Below are 14,052 nucleotides of genomic sequence, written 5' to 3' on the forward strand. Positions count from 1 at the left end.
GTTCCCTAGCTTTTCTTCACTGACTGCAGGAAGCATCTTCAGAGGTAAAACGACAACTTGATCAGGTGCTCTTTAGAGAGCTGCATACAGAACCCCACCATTTGTAACATGATGTTGATCCCTTAATTGTTTTTAGATGGCACCGTTGTTTTCAATTAAAAGTGATTTTTTTTGCTGTAATTCGACATTTCTATTTTGTCTAATGGAACACATTTTTCCTTTCTTTTATAATTATTACAGTGTTTGTATACTTCTATGGCCTCTCTGTATGTGTGGACGTGATTATGTCTTCTTGATATGTAACAGTAGTATCAACCCAAAAATGCAATTTACATTGGAAAAGAGAACACTGGACAACTTAATTTTTCTGGAAGTGTCTGTAATTAAAGAACAGCACTTTGGGCCATACATTTTACAGAAAAGCTACAGTCACCAATCATACGCACACATAAGGACTCCCAACCACCATCTAAAATCAACAAGATGTGTAACTAAAATCTTCATGGATAGGGCCAGTAAAATTTGTGAGCTAATTTACACTCCTGGAAATTGAAATAAGAACACCGTGAAGTCATTGTCCCAGGAAGGGGAAACTTTATTGACACATTCCTGGGGTCAGATACATCACATGATCACACTGACAGAACCACAGGCACATAGACACAGGCAACAGAGCATGCACAATGTCGGCACTAGTACAGTGTATATCCACCTTTTGCAGCAATGCAGGCTGCTATTCTCCTATGGAGACGATCGTAGAGATGCTGGATGTAGTCCTGTGGAACGGCTTGCCATGCCATTTCCACCTGGCGCCTCTGTTGGACCAGTGTTCGTGCTGGACGTGCAGACCGCGTGAGACGACGCTTCATCCAGTCCCAAACATGCTCAATGGGGGACAGATCCGGAGATCTTGCTGGCCAGGGTAGTTGACTTACACCTTCTAGAGCACATTGGGTGGCACGGGATACATGCGGATCTGCATTGTCCTGTTGGAACAGCAAGTTCCCTTGCCGGTCTAGGAATGGTAGAACAATGGGTTCGATGACGGTTTGGATGTACCGTGCACTATTCAGTGTCCCCTCGACGATCACCAGAGGTGTACGGCCGGTGTAGGAGATCGCTCCCCACACCATGATGCCGGGTGTTGGCCCTGTGTGCCTCGGTCGTATGCAGTCCTGATTGTGGCGCTCACCTGCACGGCGCCAAACACGCATTCGACCATCATTGGCACCAAAGCAGAAGCGACTCTCATCGCTGAAGACGACACGTCTCCATTCGTCCCTCCATTCACGCCTGTCGCAACACCACTGGAGGCGGGCTGCACGATGTTGGGGCGTGAGCGGAAGACGGCCTAACGGTGTGCGGGACCGTAGCCCAGCTTCATGGAGACGGTTGCGAATGGTCCTCGCCGATACCCCAGGAGCAACAGTGTCCCTAATTTGCTGGGAAGTGGCGGTGCGGTCCCCTACGGCACTGCGTAGGATCCTACGGTCTTGGCGTGCATCCGTGCATCGCTGCGGTCCGGTCCCAGGTCGACGGGCACGTGCACCTTCCGCCGACCAGTGGCGACAACATCGATGTACTGTGGAGACCTCATGCCCCACGTGTTGAGCAATTCGTCGGTACATCCACCCGGCCTCCCGCATGCCCACTATACGCCCTCGCTCAAAGTCCGTCAACTGCACATACGGTTCACGTCCACGCTGTCGCGGCATGCTACCAGTGTTAAAGACTGCGATGGAGCTCCGTATGCCACGGCAAACTGGCTGACACTGACGGTGGTGGTGCACAGATTCTGCGCAGCTAGCGCCATTCGACGGCCAACACTGCGGTTCCTGGTGTGTCCGCTGTGCCGTGCGTGTGATCATTGCTTGTACAGCCCTCTCGTAGTGTCCGGAGCAAGTATGGTGGGTCTGGCACACCGGTGTCAATGTGTTCTTTTTTCCATTTCCAGGAGTGTATTTACAAGATGGGCTCAATCACTTAGTCAGCTTTCAAGAAAAATCATTACACCAGTAATGAGGTGATCGAGCACACACTATCCAATAAGAGAGAAAGCCACAACTAATGAAGAACAGCGGTTGCCAAATGGGAAAGGTTTCCTCCTATTTATTAACAAATTTATGATCACATTGGGACAGCGTTGGGCGAGTATGGGGTGGAAACTGTCTTTACATCCACCAAAAAGATAAAAGATTTTCGGCATCTGTGAGCATAACCTAGACGATGTAAAATTCCTTGTAATTGTGAGTGAATGTACATTGAAACTATAAAAAGAAGTGGTGATACCTATTTAGCCAAACTAAAGGAGCTGTCACCTGGGGCATACTGACAAATCAGCCATAGCAAAACATATTTTCTAAGATAGAAACCACGCGAAAAAAGTCTGAGAGGTGAACATTTTAACAAAGAATGTCTTATCATGGGCACATGTATAGAGACGCCACAGATATCTACAAAAATCATAATAATTTTAATAAAAAAGATGATGATAAGCTAGATAAAATATGGATGTCAACTTTGCACCAATAGAATGACAATTGATTACATTTAATTGAGAACCATGATGGCGTCCAGAGATAATTATGCAATCAGTACACCTGAGGAATGGTGGTGCCCTTGATGCAGTTGATTTTTTTAACTCCAAAGATGTCACTTGCAGTCAGAGATAAGACATTGGGAAATAATTTTATATATTGGCCTCAGCCTCTCGGCCTGTAAGTTTTAACTGAAGTAGACTGAACACTGTCCATCAGTGTGGTGTATTTATTTATGTACATATTTTGTGTTCCAGGGCTTTACTTGAGACGCATCATATTGCACTTTGAGAAACTTTCATTCTCCCAGGTTGTATCAGTCTACCAGGTGTTCAAGGAGTATTGTCAAGAAGCATTTTCTGGCCGACTGACTGTAGAAAGTATAGACAGCTCTGTCTCTTGTCAGACAACTTTTGATACTCCTGTGACCCCTCTTGGTACAAAAGGACCTAGAGCAAATTTTGAGGACATAAGCCTCAAGGATATTGGGTAAACATACAATAGAATATATTTTCTTATTATTCCTGTGTTTGTTACATCAGGGGTTTTGCAATCAAGTTCATGACTTTTGTGCAGTTATAATTTTTTGATGTTTGTCTTCTGTTCCCACAAGTGAGCTCACAAATCTCTCATGAGTATGTGTGTGGCAAGCATGCACTCAGAGGGGCGGCATTTCTTGTTACCCCATGCCACACTGCCTCCCTCCCATCTCCTCCATTCCCTTCCCCCTGTCTATTCTTCCCTTCCGATCCATGAAAAGTGGTTGTTTCTTTTTGTGCAGACTGTATTCGACCGAGGCCTGCAAATTTGGTCTATCTTCCAATCCCATACTCTACATAAAATCATCATCTTTGGCTAATAAACTTTGGTTCCTGCTATCACAGGTGACACACAAGCTTTGAAATTTTTTATGAGTAGCATGATTTGTGAGAGTTAGGTTGCTCAATATGGCATGCATCCCACCAGGTATGCTGCTGGCATGTGTGATATAGACATGTGCCCAAAACTGAGTATGGTAGCCCCCACATTGTGGGGTGTGTTAAAGTACTTGTATGGTTGTAGCCCACTGACCACACAGGATATGCACTATTGGTGTCTGAGATCACAGCTCACTGTGAATGTGAAGCAGAATCAGTTCAGTTTAATGCAGAAAGATTCAGTCCCAAGGCATTTCCTTCCTTAGCATTGGAGAATCAAGGTAAAACAACAGCAACACAATATTTGGTCTTTATGAGAACAGATGCACAGTATGCGATTTAAAAAAGAAAAACACCTTGTTCTTTGTAGCACAAATGAAAGACAAGTACAATGAAGTTGCATCAATAGATATATAGAGAAATGAAGCTATATTAATCAGGTCACCACCTGCCCAATTGTGAGTGCTACTGTTATGTAACAAACTTCATGATATATTGGTCAGAAGTGCACTTCATAAGGCCTTCTAACTGATGTATGGGATGGTTTTTCAATTTGACTCTACATTCAAATGGATGAAACAGAGTGTTCACTATGTCCACAAGATCCAGAAGGCCTAAATTATAAGAGGCTGCACACTTATGCATTCATTTTGACCTTCAAATATTCACTCTCAGAAAAACGAAAATAGTGATCTAGCATTGTGGTTTCAGACTGTATCTACTGCCTCTGATGCAACATTTCAAATGCATGATCGTTGGCCCAGTCATAACACCGCTATATGAGCAAACCAATCAGTGTAGATTGTGCTGATACACGAAAATGCTCCATATCAAAAACAAGCGCTTTGTATTCTTTCTGAGTATCAAGTTACAGTTAATTCTGACACTTACATTCTGTACACATTACATCACATTTTTCGCAAGTAACAACCAATGTATCACTTACAACAAGAACTTGTCCATCTCCAACACTAGACCCAAATGGTCTCATAAGTGTGATTCAGCAGAAAAAACAGCAGATTATTCCCTCATATTACCCTTTCTAATCTGCAGCAAGGAACTCGGCCACTTTCTTAATGGAGCAGTATCCTATAGAACAGATTTCTCTTGGCTACTACGGGGCCCCAGCCTTTGCAGCATTTTTTCCCTCCCATGCTGCATGGCTATCCTCTTGCTATTACTTTTCCCTCTCCCTTGGCAAACATGTCTGGGGTGTTTTTGGGAATGTGTTCCATTTTTTTCAGTAGCTGACATAAGAACAGTCCCACCACTGTCTTTCATTCCTCGTTTCCTTACTTCATTCACCTTCTCCTATCCTTCCTAAGCTTCAGCGTTTGTGGCTCTTCTTTTTCTTCTTCCTCCCTGTGCACTCCTAAAGGCCAGCCCACATGTCTGACACGTATGTGTTACCCAGTCGGGTAACACATAATTCCCAGCCTCGAGTCAACAGTTAGGGTTCGCACATATCCCCTGGTACAGGCCAGACCCAGGGAGGGGTGATTTTCTGAGCTCCTTCATCTTCCCAAATTGCCAATTGGTCCCTCTGTCGGATGTTCTGGAAGTGTGACCTGAGGTGCAAACAATCACCTAAGGCAGGTGAACCACCCTCTGAACAGGATCCCCAGTTGGAAGGAGCGCGCCATTGGAGATGCTGGCAGTCTGTGAAGAATTTTCTCACAATGACCCAATCTACCATCTCTGCAGGCCACGTCTAACAAATGTAAACGGAATGAAGCTCCCAATTCAAAGACCTTCCCAGCTACTTCAGAGTTCCTCATGGTTTCACGTACTGAAGGCAGTCAGTCCTTTGCAATGGAAATCCATTTCTTATTCAGAAAGGTGTTGATACAAGTGCTGATCCTGTGAAGTCCTGCTGTTGTTTACAAAATGGCACTTTGCTTTTGGAGACTACTTCTGATTCTCAAGCACAACAACCGCTTGCAGCTTTGCTTCTCAACGGCTACCCTGTTCGTGTCAAGGCCCACAGATCTCTGTATTCTTCTCTGTATTCTGTTATTTATACTAGGCTGCTCGATGGTCTGACCAAGGCAGAAATCCAAAAGTACCTCTTTGGACCTATGCTTCTGTACTGCCCAGCTTTCCCATCATCTCGAATGGTACATTCTCTCTGACACATACTCGAGTGACCATTTCCCGTGTGCTATCCGCTTGCTGACTCCTACCCTACCTATGTGCACACCCATATCTGTTTGCTGACTCCTACCCCACCTACATGCACACCCAAATGGCATTTCTCCTCCCTGGCGACCTTCAATAAGTACCATTTCTCCAGTTTGATCACCAGGTAGAATGTCTTACAAACATTATCCTTACTGCTGCAAAACATTCCATTCCTCACACTTCCTCTTTACCACGCCATGTCCTGGTCCCTTAGTGGACTAAGGCATGCCGCAACACAATTTGTCCCTGGAAACATGCTCCCTGCATTTTTAACTATCATTATATGATGACAAACTCATTCAGTATAAACAGTTGCATGCACAGTGTCTTCACATTCTTCGGGATAACAAAAAAGCTAGCTGGATTTCATAAGATAGTTTTTTTAATTGTTGCACTCCTCTTCCATTGCATGGGCCAACCTTCATTGGCTCTCTGGTATCAAGATCCATTCCCCAGTTTCCAGGCTGACAGTAGCAGATGATGTCATAGAGGATCCTATTGCTATCTCCAACACCTTGGGCTGCTATTTTGCGGAGATTTTAAGCTCCTCCCACTATCATCCTACCTTTCTCCATTGGAAACGAGCAGAGACGGCTTGGGCAGCCTTCTCTTCTCAGAGTCGTGAGTGTTACAATGCCGCCTTTACTATGGGGGAGCTAGAGCCTGCTCTCACTTCATACCGATCCTGTGCCTCAGGGCCAAACAATGTTCACATTAAAATGTTGCAGCACCTTTCTCTTGCAGGCAAGCACTTTCTGCTTCATGTGTACAACCACATCTGGGCAGAGGGTATGCTTCCCAGTCACTGGCGTGAAGCCTCTGTCATACCCATACCTAAGCCCGGTAAGGACAAACACCTTCCTTCTAGCTACCGCCCCATTTCTCTCACCTGCTGTGTTTGCAAGGTGATGGAATGTATGATTCATGCCTGGCTGGTATGGTGGCTCGAGTCTCTTTAATTTACTAACCACTGTGCAGCATGCATTTTGAGCATGCCCTTGACCATCTCGTCACTGTCCAACCATGTCATGGATGGTTTGATGTGGAAATCCCAGACTGTGGCTGTGTTTTTTCAATTTGGAGAAAACCTATGACACCTGCTAGAGGACTGGTATCATTCATACTCTCGATAAGTGGGGCTTCCATGGCGGCATGCCCTGTTCCTTCAGGAATTTTTAAGGGATCAAGTTTCCAAGATATGTGTTGGTTCTGCGTTTTCAGACACTTTTTTCCAGGAAAACAGTGTGCCTCAGTGTTCCATCCTGAGTGTCGTCCTCTTTGCTATTGCCATTAACCCTATAATGGCCTGTCTCCAGCCGAGCATCTCTGGCTCTCTTTTCGTTGATGATTTTGCCTCCTATTGCAGTTCTCCACACACTTGTCTCATTGAGCGGCATCTTCAGCGATGTCTCGATTGTCTTTACTCATGGAGCATCGACAATGGCTTTCGTTTTTCCACTGACAAAACCATTTGTACAAATTTTTGGCAGTGCAGTTGGTTTCTTCCAGCATCTTTACATCTTGGGCCTGTTGCTCTTCCATTTGTTGAAACTACGAAATTACTGGGACCCATACTCAATAGGAAACTTTCTTGGCCCTCCTAAGTCTTACCTAGCTACCAACTGTATGTGGTCCCTCAGTGTCCTACTTGTCCTCAGTGGTACTTCCAGGGGAGCAGATCACACCACCCTCCTCCATTTGTACCGATCCCGTGTCCATTCGAAACTAAACTATGGGTGTTTCGTTTATGCATCTGCACATCCATCCTTCTTACGCCGTCTCAATACTATCCATCATTGTCGCATCCATTTGGCCACTGGTGCCTTTTACACCAGCCCGGTTGAGAGTCTGTATGCAGAAGCTGCCGATCTACCACTGTCATATAGCCATGACTTTCTACTTGGCAGATATGCATGCTGTTTGTCTGCAATGTGTGGCCACCCATCCTATGCCTCCTTCTTCGATAACTCCTTTGATCGACAGTATTGTGTGCGCCCCTCTTCTCTGTTATCTCCTGGAGTTCACTTTCGGCTCTTGCTCCAACAGCTTAACTTCACACTACCAACAATTTTCCCAGTGGGTGAGAATCCTTCACCACCTTGGCTTCGTGCGGCTGCCCATGTTCACCATGACCTTTATTCGCTTCCAAGGAAACTACTGTAGCCTCGCTCTATCACTGTAAGTTTCACCACCTTCGCACAGAACTTCGCGGTAGTACCTTTGTGCTCACTCATGGCTCTCTGACTGACCATGTTGTCAGGCGTGCCTTCGTCATTGGCGCCGATGTTTTTCGTTATCGGCCTCTGGAGTCTTTACAGAAGACTTCTTCGCCCTGTATCAGGCCAGGCTTTTCAATTTCGTCATGTGATCCGACTTTCTCAGTGCCTTTCAAAGCCTCTGTGTACTGTACACCTACCATACCTTAGTTCAATGTGTCCAGGAAAACTGTCACTTGCTCACTTGTGATGGAGCCACAGTGATGTTTATGTGTGTTTCTGGTCACGTCGGTCTGTCACGAAAGAAGACCACTCACACTGTTACCAAGGCTACAGTCCTCGTACCTCAGTGCGCTAATTGTTACATTCCCTCCGATGATTCCTGTGTTGCCGTCTGTCAGCAGGTGGCGTTACCTTATTTCCACATCCCTATTTTTAGATGTCTTCTCTTCCGTCGATTGGGATTAACGAGTAGTCATTTTTAATTCCTCTCTTTGTCTTTGTGTTATATAGTTCTGACACGGGTGTGTATGTCCCTAGTTGTTTGTTGGACCCTAAAACAAAACAAAACAAAAACAAGAACTACACTTATTGACTCTTCGGGGTTTCCTGTCGTATCTGTTCAGTGTATGGTTCTCAGTTTTTCCGCTGCACCATTTTGTGTAAATCCCACCATGTTTCTTCGAGGCAAGTGCTAGACAACATGAAATGGTGACTGCTGGCGAGTAAGTTGCTACTTGCTAGCAGTAACCAAATCCACCACATTACATTGTCGATCAGTTGCCTTAAAGAAATATCATCCGTGATCCAGTGTCAGACATGAGAGCCATAAATTACGCAGTATTGATGGCTACCTGTAGAATGTTGGAATATCTATAAAGATGCCATCAGTCTGATGGTCACCCTCTTGCTGTGCATCTAGCAAAACATTTAACGTGAATCTCTGAAAGTTACACTCGTGCCTTCCAACATCATAAAGGCCAGTGGAGAGGACTTATTCAATTCTCACCCACCCGAACCATACCGTGACTAATTCAATGAATGGGAACTCTGCCTTCATTGGTGCTATTCCATACATGGCCAGGTTGTGATCCTGTACATGTCTGGATGCTGTATTGTTTATCCTTAATAAAATACAGATGTCATATTCTTGCACTTTTTAATCACATGTGGCATAACAAAGAGTACCCTCCTTGGTGAGCTAGAGGCATAATTAGCCTAATTTTGGAACCAAGAGAGAACTTCAGGTGTTGGACAGCTATTTACTCATATGCTTTACAAATATTTTAGGCAAGTGGTTCAAATGATTTGTAAACTAATGAATGATGTGTTGTCTCAAAACTAAATTACACTGTGAATTCTGGTGTACAAATGACAATCTGATCATCTAATTTGTGTGGCATCTGCCACCAGAATGGGCTCCCCCCCCCCCCCCCCTCCCTATGTGAAAGTGTAGGACACAGACATCACATGACAGCTTCATATTGTTCACTGTGGAGTTTCAGAGGTGCTCTCCTGATTTTTATCTGGAATTTTTGGTCTCAACAGTCATTTTGTGTTCCAATTAGCACTTTTCACAGCCTTCCCCACACGCAGGAAAATTGAGTTTCTCAAGGCTTCAACTAATGTTGTTACTGCTGTAAATGTGAAGTATAATCTACATTAAAGTTTCGTTAATTTTGTCCCTTGATTGATTTAATACCACAGTCTCAACAGTATTACACTTTGCTCAGTGTAACTAATTAACATCAGAACATTTTTTGTTGGAAGAATTGAGAAAAACTGTTACTGAAAATCAAACAACAGTGATTACACCGCATCCTCAAGTATATGAAAAAACAAAACAACAGAATCAGTTCGTATGAAAATGCTAGTAAAATATATTAAACGTATAGCATATTAAAATGCAAAATGTATTAAGTTCATAGAATATTAAATTACGAAACCTAATAAAATTTGATGTTACCTGTGATTATGCAAGCAGGAGGATTAAGATTGCCAGTGTCAACAATTTTTTGATGCGGTAATAATCCTTGTATGGGTTTAATGATTCCAACTAGTACCTAACCATACTACCCATGTATTTTGCTTCAAAGACCATCTGAACCACCATATGCTTTTCTCATTTAACAGGACAGAACTCTGACAAAAATTCCTTTCATCTGGCATCCTCATGTTAGCCCATCAACAATCCATTATTTCCGAACTACATGTGACCTACCTTCATCCTCTCAAATGATCATTCTCATGAACACCCCCTTGGAAGGTCCATTTCCCACAACTTCATATAGATCACTTGTACATTCCAAAAGACCTTACTGATCCATCTGTTCTATGTCTATTGTTTCATTCAATTGTGAGAGATTCCTGAGTTTGGAAATTATGTAATACTGTAAAACTAGTTTTATATTCATTTCTAAACTAGAGGTACTTGAAGCAAATAGAAAAGAAAGAGAGGGAGCATCATTGTCAATGGAATAAACCATGTACACTATGTATGATATAGCTTTCAGCTTTTAGTCCTTAAGGTAAATTATATATATTTTTACGTGTTGCCACTCAAAAATTTAATCTTCATCACTCTGTTTAACTCAGGTTCATGAACAGTGTTTACTGGTCACGCAGACAAGCTGAGCTCTTCATTGCACAGCAGGCATCACTTATGCAGAATAATGAGACAGCAGCACTTTCCCCATCTCGCCTGCAGGAACAGATTAGAAAGCTACTGCAGACTAATCCAGACTATGCAGAAGCGGTAAATTGCTATTGGTGGTTGTTAACAGAATTTTTTAAAAAAATGTAAAATTAAGATTTGTTAGTGAACTGCTGTTTCAGACTCTTGAGTATTGTGAAAACTGATTCATTCTTGTTATTCAACAAACACTATTACATTTGCTGTATAACCATGCTATTTGTAAATGTATTGGGCTATTTTACTGCATTTTAGTAAATTTCAAGTGTCTCCACATTAGGGGGTTATAATTAATAGCTAATTCAAACTGTTAGCTAACAGGCATGACTTGTTGAACCATTTCTGTCACTTAAACCAAATTGGACCCCAGTTGCAACAGTATTTAAATTTTTAACCTGGATCTCCAATTACTGTAATACAGTTTATATATTGTGGTGTGTCAAGCATGTAAATTCCTCTCTGCTCCAAATATACCAGCATACCACACTGTTGCTCATCCATTCCTGGAATGCCTTATCTCCAATTGTCCATGAGTGACAAAGCCATTTGCGATCTGCGTGGAGTGCTTGCTAGCGTCACTTTGTGTGGAGTGAGTACAGCCCCAAATCCAGGGTTTTAACTGCCTGCCACCCTGGTTACTTCAAAGGCCCAAATTAATTTTAGATTTAGTGCAGCACAGGAGAGGCTGCTCTTCTGCATATGTTTTTAATGCATTATTTTATGACAATTTATCTGAGCATCACAACTCTGTAGCTGGATATAAGCTTGAGTCTGAATGGGGACTCCAATGGCTACTCTGGTGTTTTTCCATAATTTTGGCAAGATCCAGCTGCCTCAAGACCTTATTGCTTTTGACTCAGAATTATACACGATATTGCGCACACTGGAGCAGATGAGATGTGTTTCGACTGCTAAATTCTGTGCGTGTTCTTGACCCTCTTTGTACCCTTCACTCTCTACAATGCTTGTAGCAAGCAGATAAAGTAGTCCAGAATATTTAGAACGCTCTCCTCCACCTATAAAGGCTGGGGACGAAGGTATCTTTCTATTGGGTGCCATGATGTGTGGGTATTACAGGAATGAAAAGGCAGATGTATCAGCCAAAGAGTCCTAATCCTCAGATACTTCAGTGGGCAGTACTCCTACACGATTTCACCTCGCTGTTGTGGCACAGAGTCATATGTCGATGGGAAGACGAGTGGCTGGTATTAAAAGACAATAAGCTGCATCTATTAAAGTTCACCGTGGCTGTGGTGTACCTCCTTTCAGTCACACAAGTGGAGTGAGGTCCTTCTCACTTGCCTTGGCATAGGCCCCAGCCTGGGTGGGCATTTGTGGGCTTGGGGCTCTCAGCAACAATTGTCCAGCTTGTTCCCTAAAATTTTGTATGATGTTTTTAATGTGTTATCAAGATGGCTATCTCATCCTCCTCCTCCCCCCCCCCCCCCCCCCCAAATGATCAGCCAGACACATATTCCTGTGAATATATTTTAGTTTACCTCTTGTCTTACACAGATTTACTTAACAGTTTTAAAACATCTGAACAATTTTAATGCTGTCTTTCATTATGTGAGCTACTGTGAGCGGGTTATCATGGATGAGATTGGGGGAAATGAATGCAATTTCATATCAGATTGCTTTTTCTCACCTTTTCTGCATTTTAACTGCATTTGTTTCCACTAATTTTGTATGGGTGCTGATAACCTCATCATTGAGCACCCCCAACCCAGAAGTGCCCCCAACCCAGAAGCGTGTCGCCTGCTCCCCACTCCCAAGAGGGCACACAGTTTCTATGACTATTGTGGATAATAGTTTAGTGTTGGTTAAACACTGCTTATGTGCAATCAAGAACATAGATTGGAGAGACAATCACAGTATAAATGTGGGTAAAAATTTCCAAAGTGCTTTAGAAATAAGATACGCATTTAATTAACAAGGGCACAAGGTTTCTAATAAACTCCAGACATATCCAATGTAATTCTGGTTAGCAGTCCAAGCAGGCCAGTTTTACAGATGCACAATTTTTTTTATGTTGAAGAAACAGCATTTATTTAACAAAAATTACAACACAAAAATAGTACAAAGTGGCATTGCACTGTATGGGACATGACCCTCAGTTAAGAAATCAAATACCAGTAGTAATCTTCATAATAACAAAGGATTTAGTGTAGAGACCTTATTGTTCTACTTGAGTGTATTACAATAGCAGGCAGGACCTGTGTAACCTAAATCATTATGATTTATCAACCTTAATGTGTTTGTAAAGCCAAATGGATGAATGAGAACAATACATACATAGCTGTTTATTTGTGTATGTTTAATATTTTATTATAGATTTGGCTTAAGTTGGTTAATGATCTTATTTTTATTTCATCTTTTTTTTCAAATTATTAGAATTGCCAAACTGATCTTTCTTTAATGATTTGCAGCATTATTTGAGTTACCTGAACTGTGCCCGAGTGAATGAATTTTGTGGAGCTGTTGATAGTTTGTTTCATTGCTTTGACAGAAATACCAATACAAATGATAGCAAAACAAATAATCAAGATGAGAAAAACAGAGGATTCAGATTTGCTGCTCTGAATTTAACCATACTCTACGCACACTTTGGCTATAGGTGTGTGTACATTAGAATTTGGAATCACTAACAGGAAAGCAGAAACTTTTCACTTTCTACTTTTCCTTACAAATGTTATGTAAATGCCATGTAATAATTTCAGCCATTTTATAGGAAAGAGGCACTGTCAGCACTAAAGGAAGCAATTATGTTAGCCCAGGAGGCTAATGATAATATTTGTCTACAACATGCTCTTGCATGGCTCTACAATTTGAGTGATGAAAATAAGGTTTGTGAGTTGCAAAATGTTTTTGTTTTAATAACTTTCTGTTACACTGGCATGATTACAATGATTGATGTGTCTTTATTTTGACAGGATATTTTAATAGCACGATCTATAGCAAAAAGTAGTGACTTGTCTCTGAGTTACCTAACATCACTTGGCATCCAGTCATTTGCCCAATATGCAGCAGTCACTGCTGGGAAACCCTCTTTGGTTTTTGAAGTAAGTATGAGATTCTGCAGACCTTAATTTTGTTGACCTTGAATGTGTATTCTTGCTTCCTCCCTTATGTCTCCCTTCTTTTGGTCCCTTCATGTTAAGGTTGGTTATAAAAGCTAAGTTTTGGTGCATAAATTCAATATTTGATACAGGAAATCTTTTTCCAGCACTTTTCCATAATGTGAGATTCTTTTATTAGTTCTTTCATTAACTAAAATGCTTTGGCTTCTGGACAGACTAGTTAAACAGCTGCATATGTTATTGTACAGTGTATAGATTATAGTTACTGATTCGTGCAACAATATGTAACATACACCCAAAGTGGTTTATCTATTTGCCAGCATTCCATCAATTTAATTCTCCCCACACAGTCTGGTGTGTAAGAAAATGAGAAACTGCCCAGTAAATGTGGTTTGGTATGAAACTAGTTCACATTAACAATGTTCACAA

At 42.3% G+C, this 14,052-nt stretch overlaps 1 protein-coding gene across 2 annotated transcripts in view; it reads left to right on the forward strand.

The window, feature by feature from the left end:
* LOC126267167 (anaphase-promoting complex subunit 5) overlaps window positions 1–14,052 on the forward strand; it is a 151,306-nt gene that overhangs the window by 93,117 nt on the left and 44,137 nt on the right. For both annotated transcript variants that reach the window (XM_049972125.1, XM_049972126.1), the window contains exons 4-8: window positions 2,795–3,026; window positions 10,447–10,606; window positions 12,973–13,160; window positions 13,275–13,389; window positions 13,477–13,605. In XM_049972125.1, coding sequence (XP_049828082.1) covers window positions 2,795–3,026; window positions 10,447–10,606; window positions 12,973–13,160; window positions 13,275–13,389; window positions 13,477–13,605 — 824 coding nt within the window. The remainder of the gene's footprint in view (window positions 1–2,794; window positions 3,027–10,446; window positions 10,607–12,972; window positions 13,161–13,274; window positions 13,390–13,476; window positions 13,606–14,052) is intronic.

The sequence above is a fragment of the Schistocerca gregaria genome, chromosome 4 (genome assembly GCF_023897955.1).
Source record: "Schistocerca gregaria isolate iqSchGreg1 chromosome 4, iqSchGreg1.2, whole genome shotgun sequence".
Taxonomy (NCBI): domain Eukaryota; kingdom Metazoa; phylum Arthropoda; class Insecta; order Orthoptera; family Acrididae; genus Schistocerca; species Schistocerca gregaria.